Raw genomic sequence first — 22,119 nt, forward strand, 5'->3', positions numbered from 1 at the left:
AAGCCTTCTGCAGATATTAACATCAACAGAATGCAGTCCCTTGTTACCTCCGTAACATTTGCTTGCCATTTAGACAGCTGTACTGATGAACAAGATGCCGTTCATATCGGACAGATTTCAGTCTAACGCCAAGATTGAGATCACACTTTTCAACTGAAACAATTCAAAAAATCTTTCAAAACCCATTTTTTGAGAATTAAATGGGTTTTTTTTAAAGAAAGAAATCAGACTAATTCGCAAATGTAACAAATACAATGTGCTACATTGTTTTGGACATATTGATTCTTAACTTATTGCATAAAGAGTTTCATAAAGAGTTAAGAAAATATATACCCTCCCGACCCCTATTGTCATCAATACTCAGTGGAGCCATGGAGAACTACAAGGCGGTAGGGTCTGTACTGACTTTCTGAAGTACATAACCAGCATTGGCTCTCCGTTTGCTTCCTGAATATTATGAACTAATGTCTTGACAAATATTGCTGAATCCATTACAATACATGAAGGTGGAGAAGACCAAGGGCAGATCATGTTGTCCATGTCAAGATTCTACTTCCTCTCACAGTTGATCATAATCTTAACCCCCTCCCCTCTCTTCGCTGCCTCGAAGGCATCCAGGCTCTGTTCCAGCTTGTATCGGTGAGTGATGAGTGGCTTGACATCAACCTGACCAGACGCCACCATAGACAGAGCAGTGGGGTAACTGAAACAGAGTGAGTGATGAGTGGCTTGACATCAACCTGGCCAGACGCCACCATAGACAGAGCAGCGGGGTAGCTGAAACAGAGTGAGTGATGAGTGGCTTGACATCCACCTGGCCAGACGCCACCATAGACAGAGCAGTGGGGTAAATGAAACAGAGTGAGTGAGTGAGTGAGTGAGTGATGAGTGGCTTGACATCCACCTGGCCAGACGCCACCATAGACAGAGCAGTGGGGTAACTGAAACAGTGAGTGAGTGAGTGAGTGAGTGATGAGTGGCTTGACATCAACCTGGCCAGACGCCGTCACAGACAGAGCAGTGGGGTAACTGAAACAGAGTGAGTGGCTTGACATCAACCTGGCCAGACGCCACCATAGACAGAGCAGTGGGGTAACTGAAACAAAGTGAGTGAGTGAGTGGCTTGACATCCACCTGGCCAGACGCCACCATAGACAGAGCAGTGGGGTAGCTGAAACAGAGTGAGTGAGTGAGTGGCTTGACATCCACCTGGCCAGACGCCGTCACAGACAGAGCAGTGGGGTAACTGAAACAGAGTGAGTGAGTGAGTGGCTTGACATCAACCTGGCCAGACGCCACCATAGACAGAGCAGTGGGGTAACTGAAACAGAGTGAGTGAGTGAGTGGCTTGACATCCACCTGGACAGACGCCACCATAGACAGAGCAGTGGGGTAACTGAAACAGTGAGTGAGTGAGTGAGTGAGTGATGAGTGGCTTGAAATCCAGCTGGCCAGACGCCACCATAGACAGAGCAGTGGGGTAACTGAAACAGAGTGAGTGATGAGTGGCTTGACATCCACCTGGCCAGACGCCACCATAGACAGAGCAGTGGGGTAACTGAAACAGAGTGAGTGAGTGAGTGGTGAGTGGCTTGACATCCACCTGGCCAGACGCCACCATAGACAGAGCAGTGGGGTAACTGAAACAGTGAGTGAGTGAGTGAGTGAGTGATGAGTGGCTTGAAATCCAGCTGGCCAGACGCCACCATAGACAGAGCAGTGGGGTAACTGAAACAGAGTGAGTGAGTGAGTGGTGAGTGGCTTGACATCCACCTGGCCAGACGCCACCATAGACAGAGCAGTGGGGTAACTGAAACAGAGTGAGTGGCTTGACATCCACCTGGCCAGATACCACCATAGACAGAGCAGTGGAGTGAGTGAGTGAGTGGCTTGACATCCACCTGGCCAGATACCACCATAGACAGAGCAGTGGAGTGAGTGAGTGAGTGGCTTGACATCCACCTGGCCAGATACCACCATAGACAGAGCAGTGGAGTGAGTGAGTGAGTGGCTTGACATCCACCTGGCCAGATACCACCATAGACAGAGCAGTGGAGTGAGTGAGTGAGTGGCTTGACATCCACCTGGCCAGATACCACCATAGACAGGTGGGGTGAGGTGAAATTGGGTTGAACGTCGCGTCCAAGATTATTGCACTTATATAGCGACGTGCATGCACGTGTATGTGTGTGTGGCTGCTTGTACTAGTACGGACTGATGCCTGTTTATAGCGGTAGCACACTGAGATACCATGCCGCAGTTTAACATGAATACCCCACTCAGACACAGTGTACTGACTCCAAGCACCAGAGCGCCGAGCGCCAGACAGGGTAACTACAAGTACCATCTTTTAACGTCTTTTGGTATGACGTGGCTGGGGATCAAACCTCGGACCTTCCGCTCTCCGGGCAGAAGCTCTACCATTGGACCACAGGGGCGGTCCACCATAGACAAAGCAGTGGAGTAAGTGAGTGAGTGGGTGAGTAGCGTGGCATCCACCTTGCCAGATGCCACCATAGATAGAGAAGTGGGGTAAGTGAGTGAGTGATCGAGTGAGTGGCTTGACATCAACCGGGCCAGATGCCACCATAGACAGAGCATTGGGTTAATTCAAAACAGAGAGTGCGCGATGAGCGGCATCACATTATTTCTGAGCCATATGACAATGGCTGATAGCATATAAGCACTCATTCATGTTGGCATGATGACACAATGAGCATATGATAACATTCTGTTCTTACAACGGGCATGGAGTACTGTGGATCACATTTGCCCTGGAATTATGCTGAGAAGCCTAATGCATGATGCTGGACTGTATGTTTAATAGCCTGGCTCCAAGGCTGTACTCAAAGATAAATCCATATATCCTCTAGATATGTGGACACTGACTCTAGTCTCTTATAGGAACAAATTGTTGTTATTATTTACATAATCTAGAAACTATGATTTAAACTAATAAGTATTGCCTTAGAGACTTATGCAAGTCCAGATGTTTAGTTAATTTTGTAGCTACATTGTGGCCAGTGGTGGGTTAGGTAATCAAAGGGAGGTAACTCTACAAGCAAGCTCCAACGTTCATACAGTTTGGCCCTCACTCTATGAAGGTTCATAATCCAATGAACTCACACAAAGTGAAGGTCAATTCTTAAGTGGCTCAAGTTTGCCTTCGTCAGCCCTATATTGTTCCTACTTCCTCTGCATATGGTGGATCAGAAGAGTCACATGGTAGAAGCTTAGCTGTTAAACATTTCAATAATGTGATGATGCTACTCTTGGAGTGAGTGAGTGAGTGAGTGAGTGAGTGAGTGAGTGAGTGAGTGAGTGAGTGAGTGAGTGAGTGAGTGAGTGAGTGAGTGAGTGAGTGAGTGAGTGAGTGAGTGAGTGAGTTTAGATTTTACGCCGCTTTTACAAATATAATATAGGGACACCAGAAATGGGCATGACACATTGTACCCATATTGGAATTGAACCTTGGTATTCAGCTTGATGAGTGTACGCTTTAACCACTAGAATACCCAAACACCCCTGCTATTCTGACACCTGGAAATTCCTGCGAAACCTTGACTCACCAGTTGACGTATCTGAAGATCCCCCTTATGTCCACCTCTCTCACAGCCGCGTTCACGATCGGCAACTCAACATCAGCTGCACCCAGGCCAACCAACACGACACATCCGCCTGATGCTGTTGCCTGGCAACAACAAGGAGAATAAAGTGGCATGCTTACCAAGATATGAGGCAGCTCTTATCATGTACACACTAAATGTTGTCATGGTAAATCACATACATGATTGCCCTTATAAGGGAATTCTCTCAATGTATATTGTATGACCTGTCTGTTACAATAGTTACTCACATATATGGCAGTCCTGATGCTGGGTGGTGCTCCGCTACACTCAATAGTCTTGTCTGCAGGTTGACCAAGGGTCTCCTCGATCTGTTGAGCTGTTACACGAGGATCCCTGCTTGTTACTTTAAGTGTGAAGTTGGCTCCAAGCTTACGTGCAAACTCCAGTCGCTTTTCGTCAATATCTGTAAAATGTTCAACATGTTTGAGAGCTTTTACACACATGAAGTCAAAATGTAGGAAGCAAATTCCTGTGTCCTTGAAGCTTTAAAAATGCCAAAGAAAATATTGGTCTTATTCACAATGAAAGAGAGCGTGATTTGGGTTTAACATTGCTTTGAACACTATTCCAGTTATACCAAGGTATGTTAGTTTAATGTGAGAGGAAAGCCCAAAGTGATGCAGGTTTCAGACGTTTACCACTTTGGTGAAACCCACGAGCACAGATATGGTGCTGGCAAACCTAGAAACATATTGGGGCGCGCCGGGATTCAAACTCATAATCATAGGTGTCTGGCATGCCCAAGGGACGCAACTCTGCAGAGCGAATTGCAGTGCCTCAGATGACAGGGCCACCCGTGCCCCCTTATTCATAATTAAGGGATGCAGAAACATGCCTGTGGATAGCATTACTCAGAGTGTGGGCAAGTATGGAGAATGTGAGTGTTTTTAAAGCTACATGATGGCAGCCTACAAAGTAATATCAAGCCTGGAAAAGACAAACCAGTTTTTGGTACTGCCCATATCGATACATACTGCTAATTCCTATTCTGTGGGGGAGTGTCTGGCTTTAATATTTGAGACTATTTTTTCAGTTAGTCTTCATGAGTGGCTCACCTGTGATGATGATGTCAGCTGCACCTCTGGACTTGGCTGTCAGCAGGTTGACTAGACCAATAGGACCTGGGGACAGTCAACAAGGGCAGTCAAACCTTAAACTGCTAACTGTTTTGACAAGAGTTTTATAAGTATTTCAGCGAGTGATTGATTGGTGCCTTGTGCTGTATTCAACAATATGTCATGGCAGCCTGTGAATAATTCAGTCCCGATCAGGCAAACCACTGACTTACAGCATGAAAAATTAATCATGCCATCTGGACCACCTACCTGCACCACAGATCAACACCTTGTCCCCGAGGCCGATATTGGCTCTGTTGCAGGCGTGAACACCTACAGACAGTGGCTCCAGAAGAGCGCCTTCCTCTGTGCTCACATGGTCGGGCAACCTGACAACATATATCTTCTATATATGTGACCAACCATGAGATAAGGGACCTTGGTTGGTTGGTTTGTTGTTTAACGCTGCACTCAGCAATATTCCAGCTATATGATAGCGGTCTGTAAATAATCGAGTCTGGACCAAACAATCCAGTGATTGATATCACGATGACATGCATCAAACAAGTCAGCGAGCCTGACCACCCGATCCCATTAGTCGCCTTTTACGACAAGCAGAAGTAAGCTGATGTCAAACGTCCCTCCCTATGACGTGACATCACAATTGTTTCCTCGCACCCATAAGGTCCCTTTCCTCCTGGTGGGTCACATCAGGTATTCCCAGCATCAGTCCACGGATGTGCAGGTCACACAGATATACAGCTTCACCTTTCATCAATTGATAGACTTCTTAGAAAATACTTTTATCCTGGTCTAAACATTTGGTTTTGGTTCAGAATGTTTTTAAGGATGACTCAATGTGCACAATAAATGATTAGGCTTCTAGAAGAAAAACTTCTTCTGACATAACCCTTGACAGAAGAATGAAATGGAGTGACTCACTTGTAGCAGAAATCAGCAGCATGGGTGTAGAATCTTGCCAGGTTTCCGTGGTAAGGGGGCGTGGCACAAAATGCCATGTCAAGGCACAGGTTGTAGCGTCCAGACTTGCAGTAGTTGCAAATTCTACATGGCACCCCTGGCTCAATGGCAACACGATCACCTGCAATTATTTTCTTGTTGTGTGAAATTAAATGAACATCAAACAGCTATCAACACAAGCATGCCTACCAATACACAACTAAAAGAGATAAAACATGTCCTGTGAATACACTAACATATAACCAGTACGTCTATTTGTTGGGCCTGCCATGCAGCCAAAGGGATGTTATTTAATAATTCATTTACACAAAATAACTATTTGGTCCCTGTTACCTGTACATAAATAGGCTACGTACAAATGTATCTCAGAACATGCTGTAGATTGGCTTACCGACTTTGAGTGATGTGACTCCTTGTCCAACCTTGGATACGACCCCACTGGCTTCATGCCCCAGAATCATGGGAGCCTTAACAATGAAGTCCCCAATCTCTCCGTGTGTCCAGTAATGTACATCCGACCCACAAATACCAACATTCGCCATTGATATCTGCACCTCTGTCAGAACAATTTAAAGAAATTATTAGATGGCCAGTAATTCACATGTTATGGTTTTGTAGTGCATTAAGGAACCATAAAACAATAAAATCAGGCCTGCTCTAGGCCTCCTCTACATGCATGATGCTGACTTCATAATTGATTGATTGATTGATTGGTTTGTTGTTTAACGCCGCACTCAGCAATATTCCAGCTATATAACGGCGATCTGTAAATAATCGAGTCTGGACCAGACCAGTGATTAATATCATCAGCATCAATCCACGCAATTGGGATCGATAACATGCATCAACCAAGTCAGCGAGCCTGACGACCCGATCCCGTTAGTCGCCTTTTACGACAAGCATAGTCACCTTTCAGGGCAAGCCTGGGGTGTTGAAGACCTATTCTACACCGGATCTTCACGGGTCTCTGGCTTCATAAATGGGGGATAATTGTGTGCATGAGAAATGACAATTAAAGTACTCATGGAAATCAAAAAAAACTGTTTTTCTCAATTTAAAAATCGACACAAAGTGTTACATAGCTGTAAATACGAAATAACAAAACAACTCGAAAAGTACTAGTCTGGATTTGCTAGTTTGATCTCAGTGAACAATAAAAAATGTACTTTACAGCACTTTCAACATTCAAATATAAAACTAAGTCCAAATTGACATAGCAGAAACAGACTATAGGCATTATGCGCCTGTTCTCACCTGTCGTCAAGGTGTCATAGGTCACCTTGATCTACTTACACCTGGTTATGCTCTGTTTCACAATAGTCTGTTTTATTCACATTTTTACACACTTTTACGTGTAAAAAGGCATACAAACATTTGATACGCTGTATTTGTGCCACGGCCCAATTAGTACTAATTTAGTTGTTTGAATATTTACATATTTTGTATATTAACTGCATTTATTTAAGATCTGAGGTCGAAAAAACAGGTTTTTTCCATTTCCGTGAGTACTATAGATCATTTGTTTACTCAGTTCTCAAGATGATGAGATATTTGTAAAACAGCAGAAAGCTCTAATACCTCCTTGTTTGGGCTCTGGGACTGGTAGGTCCTCCTGTAACAGAACAATAAATCATTTCATTTAACACTCATACAGCGTATCATAAGCTTTCTTGGTCCAGTGTTCACCCCAGGATGAGTGATGTTGTTTAATGCCACAATCTGAAATATTTCAGTTATATCACAACAGCCTTTAAATCACGTTTAGCACATGTAAACCAGTGGTCGATAGCATGAACCACATTCTTATGTTTCAATCTCATTCTGGGCTCACTTTCACAAAGCAATCTTATTGCTAAGACTATCGCAAGCCTATGTTACAGTATGGGAGTTACAGCAATCTTAGAGCTAAGATTGTAAGTGGGCCCAGCTGATCCCGTGCATAGTTGCTAGTATGAGCTGTTGGAGCACATGGACTCAAAGTGGAGTCCCAGGAAATATCAGAGACTCGTCCCTTGGTAACATCCAATCTCATTAAAATCAGACCTCAGTTCTCGCTCCCGCTAAACAAAGATCTGAGGACATCCCATTAGGGGTCACAGCCTTTCATCTGACCAATCAGAGCATCGCTTACCAGATTATGAAAGTGACAGTCGGAATGTGATTTCTAATCATGCAACCTCGAAAACTTTAACTCTGAACGATAGTTACGGGTTTAACGACTGAATCCATACAATCTAGACCATCTATTAGCCATTGAGTCCTGTGTTTTGAGCTGGTTATCGATCTGAATTACGGAATCACTGAACAAAATATGGCACTGTATATACTCAACTTGTTTAGCTAACATGAGGTGGGCATCCCTAAAGAAAACAAAGCAAGCTTTGCAAGGCTTTTGCTCTACATTGCACATCACCATTATGACGTAATATCACTCATTGTGACGCAAAAATATGATGTCAGTCGTATATAGAAAAGCACCAAAATTCCAAGCTATCTGTTAAATTGTCTCCAAACGTAAATACATTCACTTTGTAGATTTCTATTATGTTTTCTGCACGAAATGTATTGCCACACATCTTTTGAATATTGAGTAACCGCATCTGTGCATTTTGTAACCTGTAATTGTAGATATAATTATTTAAATATGCCTACTGACAATGACTGAAAAAAGTACATTCTATGAAAATTACCTTCCGCGGTGATGCCGCCATCAAACCAGCTGTTTCAATCAGGGGGGGGGGGGGGTTTATTGTGATTTAATAGCCTCTGATTGACCAATCAGAATCAAGTAAAGTCCAAAATTCATGGTAGAATATGAAATTATATACCCAATTTCCAAAAGGCACATATAAATTGGCCATCTAATTTGACTGGACATCCATGCATAAAAAAATATGACAACCAAAGTAGGAAATATGCTATTGATCACTGAACGACCTCGAGATATGTATGCATTCTTCTATGCCTATATAGCCAGTTATATGACAAATGTGGCTAATTATAAGAGATTTATATCGATGTCCTTGGTCTGCATGGTCTATACATAACAACTACAATTCAATACCCACAAGCCTCATGTCGTCTTTCTTGTACAATATAGCGGTAAGATTCACGTCTGTCATGGTGTCCACTTCAGTAACTGACGGGTGTAGAGATGGTCGAACGAAGACGCTTTGAACTGGCAGAATTGAAACAGGTAGTAAGATGTGACTACGACACGACGTGAACGAGTGATGACCTATATTTCACTAAAGCTGCCTCGTGTGCAAACGTTGATAAGTGTCACGCCAAGATTTAACTGGACATTATCTGTGCCAATGTTTCCTCAGCGTCTCGTTTTATCTGAGACATCAAGGTCAGTCGTACAACAGTTTTTCTCCAGCCCCATATCATATGTCGACCTAGTGTTTACAATCCGTAGTAGCTGATTGTCTCCCTTGATGGATGGGAATTCAGCATTACTTCCCTTTGATTTTATATGTGTTCCACTGGATAATTATAAATATGATACAGTCTTTAAGATTTTACGTAATATTATCACTCGACGCTTTTAATTTTAATATTTGATATAAATATATAAACACCCTTAGAAAAAAACCCAACGACATTTAAGCCAATTATCCGTGTGAGTGAATTATTGTTTTTAAGCCCCGCCCGCAGCGAGCGAGCCTCAGCATTTAGGTGGAGAAAAATGCTTGTTTCCCATCAGTTGAGCTCAGTCAATATTGTTGAACGACGTCATATAAGAGCGTCTGACGTCATGAACGATGGATGATGTCATTGGTATATGATATCATCTCATATTATCCACCCGATATTAACAATACAGGTTTATTACTTGCCCGTGAAGAGATCACCTGTTTAATAAACATACAGCTGTATTACACATTGTGTAATACCAAAACGCGTGCTTATGTACTCTAGGAACACGTTTCACGAACAAATGTTGAAAGCTCTCAACATCCCTTGGCTTATTCAACGACATTGCGTGTGGAGTTGATAGATCACTGAGAGGAGCTTATGCACACTCGATGACCCCAGCAACCTTGTTGCTAAGCAGACGTCACATGGCACTGTTTCGCCGATGGATCTTGCAACAAAATTTCACAGATTACGTCATCGGGTATTGTGACGTTATTGTAAACTTTGAGGTGCAAGGCCCGCTCCACAAGGCGATCGTATTGTAGCGCAACGATAGTCGTTAGTCTAAGTTAAGTATGTGAGTTGCGATTGTCTTAGCCCTACGATAATTTTGTGAATTCTAAAGGTGGACCGTTGTATGGTATTAAATTCATACGTTTCAACTGTTGACGTGTTTGAAGTATTATTCTGTTAACCTCATTTGGACTAAGCCATGGATCGTGTAGGTGTCAGCCTGTTCATACTCAACAGTATAATTCTAAAAACGTTATAAATGGCAAGTAATAAATAAAATACTAAACTCGCTCCCGTGTAAAACCAATTTTATGAAACTCGTGAATAGTTGCGGTATATGATTCGCTTTAGCTCGTCTGATACCACAACTATTCACTCGTTTCATAAAATTGGTATTACACGGGAGCTCGTTTAGTATTCTATATTTATGAAACAATGTTTAATTTTTGTGAGATCATTGGAGTATGAACCTTCATAGAGTGAGGGCCAAACTGTATGAACGTCGGAGCTTGCGACATTCGTGGATATTCAGGATATTCGTGAACAATCATGCAGTCACACTCTCTGACCTTTCTTAATGTACACTGAAACGCTGAGACCAAGAATAAAGGTTCTAAATGATCAGAAAGAACGCTTATGTACTAGGGAATTCCCAGGGGTTTCCCCAGAAATGTGGAAGTAGTCCGTCAGTGTTTACGTCATTTCAAGAACACGGTATCGTGAAAAACGTATGAACGTCAAATTGTGTCGTTCATACACTTATGAACGTCAATTTCGCAGTCATGTGACCGACCACTCGTCCATTGGAAAAGCCGTATATCGTGTAAACTTCAAATTAAAAAAATATTAACATCTGTTTTCACAAGATCAGCTGGTTTTTCGGTAGCACTGTGCAACTGTGCTCAGCGATGTCTACTCTCTTCCTAGACGGAAATCTACTCCCGGTAGATAGTACAATCTTTCACAAACCACCAGACATGCATAGACACACTACGTACGCATGCATATCAAAACTGTATGATCGACGTATTGTACTTGAATATGTCAAGTCCGTGAGTTTTTGCAGAATTTGCCAACCGCAGGACTCACAAACACATATATTTGAAATAGAGATAGTATACTGAATATCACTTCGCATCGTAGTAGAGCAAGTACCATGGAATTATTAAAGTTTAGAGCATCACTGATAAACAAAACATTATGTCGAAAGATCATCAACAGTCACAGCCGCGTCTTCTTACGACCTTGAAGTTCGTGTTGTAAATGAGTGGATAGTCGTTAGTGAATCGTTCGTGCTCAGAAATTGAATAGAAAACGGTAAATACAACCAATATCATAAGAGATAAACCATATACCGCTGACTGGTATGAAATTGAAAAATGTGTCGGTGACAAAACACACCCTGTTTGACACCACAGTTGACGCCAAATAAATCAGTACAGTTGTCATACGTAGGTGTACAAGACCTTGCATGTGCACTCATACAGACTGGACTGCTTGAAGAGATTTACCGCCAATATCAATCTTCAGCTATTTATACCATAGGCATTGTCGATTGAGTTTCAAAGCATCTGTAAACCAAACTTAAGTAGACAGTCTTGATACTTTCTGTTATTACTTACCGAAAAAACTGTAAATATGTTCATGTGTTCTAGCCATTTACTGAGCCGTACATTTAATATATGTCAATAAACGTTCCATGGGACAGACAGTAAAGAGATCCCCCTGTAACGATGCAATGGTCAGGAACAAATACACAGAAGTTGTTGTGTAACATAAATGTTCTTCTAAAGGTGTCACCTGTAACGGTATAAACAGTATTTTCTTAATTTTGAAGGTTATTTATCACAATTGAAAGAATGACTTGGCTTTACGAACAAGAACATAAATTCCTTTAGGACACACAACCTTGTTTTACACCACTAACCGTGTAAAGGTCACGAGAAATAGAATGACGTGAGAGTTGTACAGAAGATTTTACCTCAGAAAACGTGTCCAATAAAACATTTACGATTTCACCATGATGCCTTTCTACTACTACTACTACTACTACTACTACTACTACTACTACTACTACTACTACTTCTACTACTACTACTACTACTACTTCAAGAACTACTACTACTACTACTACTTCAAGAACTACTACTACTACTACTACTACTACTACTACTACTACTACTACTACTACTACTACTACTACTACTTCAAGAACTACTACTACTACTACTACTACCACTACTACTTCAAGAACTACTACTACTGCTACTACAAAATACTACTACTACTACAAGATTGCTACTAGTTAATGTCAAGAACTACGACCATATCTGCTACAACTACTATAACTATTCGCACGGCGTCCCAGTAGGGGATTGGTGGACAACTGTTGGTCAACGTTCACGAGGAGATCCATTGAAATTATTAGTTCGCATGTCATATATATAATACAAAAACAGATATATGATTGAATAATAATAAAAGCTACGAAATTCTTTTCATAAGAAATCTCTGCTAAAACCAGAGTCGACAGTACGATTCCGACTATATTTGGACATGTGTTTAAAAATCACTACTAAATAGTGATGATACCAGGTGTTCTCGAAAAGGTTAGCGTATCCTGCCCAACCGGTGGCACACGTCACAAACACATGTAAAGGCAAGTCAATTGTTCACCTGATTTTTGTTGTTGTTGTTTTACGCCGCACTCAGCAATATTCCAGCTATATGACGGCGGTCGGTAAATAATCTGGTCTGGACCAGACAATCCAGTGATTGACAACATAAAAATGGATCCATGCAATTGGGCTCGATGGCATGCATCAACCAAGTGAGCGAGCCTGACCACTCGACCCCGTTACGACAAGCATAGTCGCCTAGAAAAAACACAGGAACTTATGGTACAAGTCAAAATAGGGAATTTCATTGTACATAATTTTTGTCATTGATGCGTCAAATTCGGAAATGTCCTCCATATGCCTGGCATAAAACCTTTTGAAAGCTTTACTACTGAGGCCCTGATCAAACTTCTGAGGAAGAGTCCTGACGCTCCTTTTTTGGTAGAAAGTGCATGCTCGATTATACCTCAAAAGTTGTGAAATGAAAAAACCCAAAGGCTGGAGCTGGAGGAATATTGCTCCAGTAAGTTAACTATTGGAAAGTTGAAGTCATCCCTCTTGCCATATAGTTTTGTTGGGAGTGTTTTGTCACCCTCTGAATCTTTATGCGCACATCTAAATATGAAACAGATGAGGCAGTCCCACTTGTCACCTCTATTTCTAGTTCAGGTGGGTAAATCAGTGGAAGAGAATTCGCTATGTGATAGTTATTTAACGATATCAGATTATCGCACTGAGAATTATTAATCCATATCAATACGATTGCATATACGCTACATTAAGAATACAAGGGGTGCATACGATGACTTTTTGAAATGTATTATGCAGGAAATTGAATAAAAATTGTGACAAATGTAAATGTATTGCTTGTAGGACTATCAACAGCTGAGAGACTTGCACGTGGTCTCGGTATTTACATAAACTTGAAGTTGTTGTTTTACGAAAAACGTCAGTGACAGATGTTTATTTTCACTTAATGCCCATGACGTCTGTGAATGAAACTAGGTTAGACAATGTTTCGAGCGATCTCTGTTTTCGACTTCATTCTGGATTCTACAGCCTGTATCTAGGAGAAGTCATTTGGGCTTCTTAAAGCTGTTAATGTGGCAAATGCCAAGTTATAGTTTAACTTGAAAGGGATGGGAAAACAGGCCTAACTGGCTCATGTAAATACCTCTCCCTGTTACATAATTACATTTGTGTAGACATAAAAACTTTAAGGTAAAAAACACAATACAAATTATATATTAAGAAGACCACTCATGTTACGGCAATATGCAAATAAGCTAAATATATATTTTATATTTAATAAATATCTGTTTATAAGATGTTTTCCTTGGCTAGTTCTGGCCTTATTTATTCTCACCGTTCCAACCTAGGGATGTGAGATGATTGTTACGTTCACGAAATATTTTTGAAAAAGAAAACAGGTTAAAAATTCAAACGATATTTTTTATATAGCGACAAGACAACATGGTTTCGGTATGAAAACAGTGGTGACTTATATTACAATAAGATAATAAAATTGCACCACAGATCGATATCTGACTCCAAAACAGTGTTAATGATACTTTTCATACTTTTTACATACATCGATTTCCCCTCACGCTTCTGTTTTGAGTCTATAAACACTGAGAACTACAGATTAGAAAAAAACGCTCGTCACAGTTTGTTGCACCAGATGCTGTAATCTATCCCAGTAAGCGAACTGGCCTTGTCCAGCAAGTTTTGACGATATACACTGTAATTGTTTTCTATTATGAATTTCAGCATTCGGAACTGCATACAATCATACGCCGGCTTCTTTATCATGAAACTGACTGTTATATGTTCACTAATCTTTACCGCAGCTTCGCAAATATTTTGTGACAAAATATGACAAGACTGCATATCATTACTGCATACTATAAGCACAAAGTGCACGATGCATTAGGAACAAGTTTTTTTTTTTTTATAAAAATAGACACAAGATGTGTACAATGTAAGCTGGCATGTACATTTGTGTAGGGTACTGTGGGTAATGCACCTTCTGTACAGAGGAGTTCAGTATAGTATATTTATATTCTGTATATTGAAAAATGACAAACTGACCTCTAAATATATATTTATGGTGGTTAACTAAAATTGAGGCCTAAATAATTTTTTGGACTTTATAGTACAAGCAAAAAGTATACATCAATGTTATCTAGGAATATATTTGAGTTGCAATAATTAAAGTAAGCACTTAAAATGTTCTTGCATTTCACGCACAACAATTCTTTCGAAACATTTCTTCATCAAACAGTCCACTGTGATAATGTTACCACAAGCTTAGACTTATAGGCTGGTAGGCCATATGACTACTTGCAACTAAATACCACCGCTAATGTACTGAGCATCCTTTGTGCAACTTAACGAGCTGTGACTTTGGTTGCAGGGACACTGAACGCACTCAGAGATCAAATTAGTTATTTGTCTTTATACTTCCAATGTATTTCATAAGGTTTGCTTGAGCACTGATGCCTGTGTATGGTGATGAAAGGAAATAAAATAACAGACAACTCATAGATTCGCTTTGTATTTCTCTCTGTATTTCAAAAGTATAAGTGTCAATCTATCTCAAATATGTCAAACCTGCGTAAAACATTTTAAATTTTATCGTGATTTTCCTATTCATATATGTACTTGGACATTCAAAGGGAATGTTTCATTTCTAACGTTTGTGATATGGTTGGAAATTGTTAACGGTCCAAATTATTCCAAATGGTATGCACACGCATGTAAATACATTAATATGGTTTTGTGCTACCCCCTGGCACACATGACAAAACACACCTGACAGGATAATGGGCGGGTATGAACAAGGATGTTCATACGAACTGGGTGTACGTGTGAATATAACAAATGATTGGGAATAATTGGAAATGTGTGCATTAATACCAACACGCCTGGAAATGGGCTTTTTCGTGTCTCGTAGACATATTTCATTTCTTAAGTTAACATATTTAAAAACAGCAAAACCTCGCTAAACCGATGCACCTACTTTGTGGACGATTATAGTTGGAATTAAGGACAAATTATAAGGACATATTCTTTAATCTGTAAGTGTAAAGCTGGACTTCACGAGGTCAAGTAATTTCACTGTACCGATTTTTTCGTTCTCTTTACTTGGAGACAGTGGAACATGATTACCTCACGTCTAACTGTATCCCCCGGGCAAAGCCCCCCCTTGTCTCGGGAGATGGCGTGTACGTCACGGACACAGCTGGGAAACACAGTTCCTGGACCTCAGTTGCCAGACTCTCAACATCAGTCTTGGCCACAACCACCCTCAGGTCAGGAAGGCTGTCAGAGAGCAGATGGACAAAATTTGGTGAGAATGTATTCTCAGTCATAACGCCAATTAAGGGGTTATGGTTTATTCAATAAACAACCAACTTCGTATCCCGCAGAGATTTTAAATGTGTTTTGTTCATAAATGCATTGTTGATGTAGACAGATAGTATTTCTCTCATACAGGAAAATGTTGCAGACTGGGTTCAAGGATCCGTTGATACAAACAACGAACTTCCTCAAACCATCGAGTTTTTTTATCAGATATGTTCATTGATAGTACGTTTCAATAACTTTATTGCAGTATTCATTCACTTAGACTTCACATCAAGAAACGAAGACACGGGTGGCCCAGTCGTAGCCTCCCTTGGGCACATCAGGAACCTTGCGTTCGGGGTTCGGTTCGCCTCGATTAAGTTTCTAGGTTTGTATGCACCATACCAAAGCTGCATTAAAACCCAACCTCACTCACTCTTATCAACAAATGAAATTGTAGGACATTTCCTATAACTGCTCGGAGCCGCTATATTTTCGTTACAGTCAATGTAATCAATGTTTCCCTTTTTTCAGGTTTGTAGCTTCCCTTTTCTTGAATCCAACGCAGTTAGCTTTTGCCAAACACTTGACATAAATAGCTCCCTTTGGTATGACATCAGCAAACATCCGATTGTGTGACGGAAGCGATGAAGTCGAAACAGCTGTAAAAATGGCACGACTTCACACTCGCCGTGAGAAGATCTAATACATGCGCAATGCGTGTATCGGAGAAACTTACCTAACATTAGCTATGTCCTCCACCAAAAGATATCCTCGAATTACGGAGGCTGGGTCGTGGATAGTGTTCACCGAGAATCCTACCCTGAAGTCAAAGGTCAGTCTGGTCGAGGTTCATCCGGATTAAGCAGCTGTACTCGTGGACCCATAGGTGTTTCATTAGAATTTCAGCCCGAAACGGTACACAACAATTTACAGAAACTAAGGGACTTTTGCACTGAACATGGAATTTGGCTCATTTTTGACGAGATTCAGACGTTGAGAGGGTTCGTGTCAGGACAGCTTTATGGTGTATCTTTCTATGACATCTCTCAGGACATCATCTGTTTGGGGAAGGCTGTCGGCTGTGGTTTGCCTGTTGCTGCCGTCATGTGTCGAGGTGACCTGCGGGCGATAACCTCCTTAGGCGAGGCCGAGTTGTGCTACTGGTATGGGGATGCTCAAAGCGTTTGTTGAACTTCACCTGAACAAAACCTCCAGGGATTTACAGAGTCAGTTAGCAGGATCTCACCAAAACCTGGATTTCCGGCAGATCGGATTCTTTCTTGGCGTTTCTCGCCAGAAGCAGCCAGTCAACAATATGTGGGTGTCCAGAGTTCAGGAACTGTGTCTTAATGAGGGCCTTTTGGCTCGAAACAACCAGGAGAACCACAATATAATGCTGAAACCCAGTTTAATCATTGAACCAGATGAAATACATGATGCTTTTAAAAAGCTGGAACACATATTGCTCGAAACAGAAGCTGATATACAGAAATCAGGGATATACTTCAAAGATATCAGCTTAAATGACAATGGACTGAGTCCGGGCATTCGGAAGATTATCAAACGGGCTCCTGTAACTGATCAGATGGATTATGTAGGTTCTCTTCTTTCCTTTATTTCACCAACACTGAAGGTCAAAATCATCACCCCGGAGCAGCAGGAGAAAGTAAACTCTGACCTCTGTAAAGCTGGAGTGTCAGCTGTGGAAGTATTTGCTGAGGACAACCAAGCAGTGTATGTTTTCACCCCTAGACAGTCCATGGATGTGTTCATGGTTGAACACGGTCTGAAACGGCCAGACCTGATCAACAGTCTTGTCTGTCTGCACCAACGCTACGTTGAGCAAGCCCATTATCATGGTATCAGTATTTCCGACAGGTGGCCTGGTAACGCCATTGTCACGGGATCGAACCTCGCCAACCTCCGCCTCATTGATTTTGACATTGTATACGACAGCACCAACGGACATACTGATCTGTTGTTTGTCTTTGAAGAGGTTTTCTCCACTTTCCAGTGCGTGTCACGGGTGATGGAAGCAAAGCTGCAGCAAGATCTCGCAACTAATCTCACCTACGCTGCGCATCAAAGATTTGACGGTCAAGCGCTCGACGTCTGGGAAAAAATAAAGACATTTTACTTGGACGAGAATAAGCCAGCGTTACCCGAAGCACCACATCGCAGTAATTGTGTAAAGGCTATACGCGCCATGGATACAGCAACCATGTACCTTGGCAAGAAGCAGTGATGACATGGTCAGACTCTCTGTTCGAACAACAAAGCCTAAATGGCTATTTTATCCAAATTGCACCCTGTTTAAATACATGACATATTTTTTTATGGATAGCAACTTCTTTTATTCTTTGTACGACGTTTTAGAGCGTTGCATTCACTTGATGAAGGAGCAAGAAGTAGCTCTAAAATGTTGTACAAAGAATAAAAGAAGTTGCTGTCCATAATAAAATAGCATGTATTCATGTTCTCCCAACTTCTCAGTGCCAATCTAAGACTACATCCTGTTTGTCTGGTAGTCTCGAATCTAAATATGTAATGCATGCACGTACTCTTTGTTTAGTCTTTTAATAGAATTACAAAGTATTATAGCTAACATGGATAGAATTATCATTAACTGCCCGCATGTTATCAGAAATGAGCGGGCCACTGTAACTTGATAATGCCCTCATATTGCTCGACAACCGGCCATTATCCCGACGTGACGTCATAGGGATAGGGAAAAGTGACGTCATCTGGTTTGTTCAATGAAGTTTCCAGATTTGTAAAAGTGGGTCAGTGAAATTCGCGTTGATGGCAGTAAATGTTTCAAAACCGATATTATGTTTTTTTGTTTTTTTTTATAAATTCTATTAAATTTAGCTATAATAACGGTAACGCTATTTTTCAGGGCATTTTCATTTGCAGAAGCCCTCGGTCTTTTCAACTTCCCTCCTTCATCGGGCAGTTAATGGAGGACCTGAGGCTTCTGCAAATGATAATGCCCTGAAAAAAAGCGTTACCCTTATAATAGAGTACAAAGTACATCATAACAGGGGGCACGGGTGGCCCACTCGTCTAAGGCGCCGCGATTCGCTGTGCAGAGTTGCGTCCCTTGGGCACGCCAAAAACCTATGGTTGTGGGTTTGAATCCCGGTTCGCCCCGATTATGTTTCTAGGTAGGTCAGCACCATACCCGTACTCGTGGGTTTCACCGAAGTGGTAAAAGTCTGAGACCTGTATCACTTCGGGCTTTCCTCCCACATTAAGCTGACACGCCGTGATATAACTGGAAAACTGTTAAAAGCGGCGTTAAACCCAATTCACTCACTCACTCACATCATTACATCTTAGGCGCTGTAGTATCAGTGAAGACAGGGTTGACGTGAATTTCAACTTCTTCATTCTTCCAATTATAATGCTTGCATCGCTCTCAGTGAGCTCTTGTATCATGACAAATTATACGAAAAATAAATTAGTATTATGTTCATAGTATAGTCGAGTCAAACATGAGTTTAGTGGGACTTGATCGTTCTTTTTCAGGCAAAGCTCATAAGCATTGCCATTCAGAAAACGTATAATAATGAGTTATTTCCCTTTAATTAACGTGCACGAGTTTTAGGATTATATTTTACAGCAACTTCGGTGACATTATTCGATCGCAGATCAAAGCGGTCTTCGAACTGAAATCAGACATGGTGCAAGATAACTACACTTTAGTTCGACCTCTCACTGCGACTTGCAAAATGGCACTCTACAGATTTATTATTCATAACTAGTTTGGAAAATACTATATGTAATAATTCAAGAAATGTGAAGAATATATTAACTCTGGCCATCTGTACTATCAATTTAGCCAGATGTCTCTGCATAAGAGTCCTACTGACATCCATCATTGAAATTGTATTTTATAGGCGTGGTAACATTTACATTTTCATTTTCAATTGATGTCACTGGCACACATTAATCGATGAACACATACACGAGAGCGCAGAGACACACAGACACACACACACACACACACACACACACACACACACACACACACACACACACACACACACACACACACAGAAACACAAACACACTTTACCATTCTACGTTGGATATTGACAAACCAAAGTCTACAAATGAAATATACATTGACTGGGTGAACAGTATTTCAGCTTGATGTCAGACGAAAATAAGGGACGCAACTCTACAGAAAAAGTCGATTCCTGGATCATGTGTACTCTGCCAAAAAACAACAACGCAAAAGTGATTTTAGATGTATATTATATATCTTATAAATAATCAACAGATGATAATCGATTGCACACGTCATTGTCATTGCTCCAGGTTCCACATGGCACACATGGAACAGTAGATGTTCAAGGTGAAGGCTATCTGTTATCTTGTATGGCCACCATTAGAGTCCAAAACTGACTGGCACCTTCGTCCCATGGAAGCAATCAGATCCCGAATTGTGGTTAGGGAAATGTTCATCAACTCTGCCTGCAGTGCTTGTGCCAGCTGTCATGGGTTCTGTGGTTGTTGCTGACGTGCGCGCATTCGTTGATCCAGGGTATCCATTATAGTTCGATTGGGTTTAAATCTGGAGTCCATGGCAGGACCTGGATGTTGTGATTCCTGAAAAAGGCTGTCGTCAGTCTTGCCGTGTGAGGTAGGGTGGTCTCTTGTTGGAAATTGACGTTCGTTTGTTGCATTATGGGAAGGACGTGTGCCGAAGAATCTCATCCGTGTAACGTGTGCCGTTAATGTACCCAGAACTTGCACCAAGTCTGTTCTACCTGTGTAGGAGATGGCTGCCAACATCAAACTACTACCACCACTAAATCTGTCCACTTTCCTTAAGCAGTTTCGTGCATAACGTTCCCACCGATGCCTGTAAATACGATGTCTACCATCCGCACGGCGAAGCATAAAACGTGACTCGTCGCTAAACCAAACTTGTCTCCATCGCATTTGTGGTAATACTCTGTGATCTTGACACCATTCACGTCGCAGCCGACTATGCAAGTCCGTCAAAATGACATCTCGAACTAGCCGTTTGGAGCAAATACCTTTAGCGCGTAAAAGGTTCCTCACTGGCTGGGCTGATGTCCTACGCACCCCTGGTATTGCCGTAGTTGTAGCGGTGGCCGTGGTGGTTCTTTCACATAAGTGACGTAGCCACATGAATCTGTCCTATGCTCTACTAGTAATACTTGGTCGACCAGATCCGTGAAGGTTCCGTGTTGTTCCGTGTGTCTGATAAAAGTCTTCTAATGGCGCTTGGTGCTACGTGGAAACAACCTGGCTACAGCTGAAGATGAATCTCATGTTTGCACCAACAAGTGATGTTGCACATGCATGTCATGTCGGTGTGTTTCGGCGCTAGGCTGTCACGTGGTTGTGTTTTTGCGATATTTCCATCTTTTCACCATATTTCTTCAGTACCTCATTCTTTCCACAGAAATCAAACCCAATCCATGCAGAAATGACCATTTCATTTTTGGTATTAATTTTGATGGATGTCGGCAACACTTTGTCAGATATTTACGATTTTACTATTTTTGCGTTTCTTCCTTTGCAGACTATACATACTGCAGCACTATGGCATTTTTACCTCTTTGTTTCAAACAAATTATTTACTGAATTGGACATCCAATTTACCGAAGCCTACACGCCACACGGTGATGATTCAATCGAAACGAAATCGACCCCTTAACTCTGTAATTAATTGTTTGAAAAAGCAATGGTTCCACAGTCACGCTGTAATTTCAGCTGTGAAAACACACGGCAAGATATTAACCACGCAGTGACAGGTTTAGTCTGGCCATATATACTCGCATCCTGAAGTTCAGATAAAGTTGCATTATTGCAGCACACTTTGAACATATGGCAGTCCAGAAATTACTTTGAGGAATATAATGTGCTGTGTTGCAGTCGTGGAATTAGGGGTCACCAGCATCACTGAGGCCGTCTGTTGTTCAACGCTACAGTCAGCAATATCCAAACTGTATATTATGGCGTCTGGACCAGACAAAATAGTGATTGTGTTACGAGCAAACATCCGGCGGGGTACGATGACATGCCTTCAACCCAGACGGGGCCGACTCGACTCAGTAACGTGTGCACTTTGGGTCCTTTCCATGGCTGCAACTATCAGGACATCTGATGAAAGCAGTCAGGAACCGATTACCTGCAACAGACGCATGTTTCGATCTTCACGCAACGAGAGAGAGAGAGAGAAGCAAAAAAAATCTTACTCCAGTTACATATAGTGGTAGATGGTGTTGCATCATTAATTTGGATTAGTTCTTGAGCTCTGAACTGCTTGTTTCATAATATGGTCACAAT

The 22,119-nt window shown here is 41.6% G+C and overlaps 1 protein-coding gene across 1 annotated transcript; it reads right to left on the reverse strand.

Moving 5' to 3' along the window:
- Window positions 1-348: 348 nt before the first annotated feature.
- Window positions 349-9,070, reverse strand: LOC139459302 (sorbitol dehydrogenase-like). The gene is made up of 9 exons (XM_071240761.1): window positions 8,734-9,070; window positions 7,244-7,277; window positions 6,057-6,221; window positions 5,627-5,786; window positions 4,955-5,073; window positions 4,685-4,750; window positions 3,857-4,032; window positions 3,570-3,691; window positions 349-703 (listed from the first exon to the last, which is right to left on the reverse strand). The coding sequence occupies exons 1-9, from the start codon at window positions 8,785-8,787 to the stop codon at window positions 550-552; spliced, it is 1,050 nt and encodes a 349-aa protein (XP_071096862.1). The 5' UTR covers window positions 8,788-9,070; the 3' UTR covers window positions 349-549.
- Window positions 9,071-22,119: the final 13,049 nt, after the last annotated feature.

Source organism: Haliotis cracherodii, unplaced genomic scaffold, assembly GCF_022045235.1.
Source record: "Haliotis cracherodii isolate W230 unplaced genomic scaffold, xgHalCrac1.p SCAF_1, whole genome shotgun sequence".
Classification (NCBI taxonomy): Eukaryota; Metazoa; Mollusca; class Gastropoda; order Lepetellida; family Haliotidae; genus Haliotis; species Haliotis cracherodii.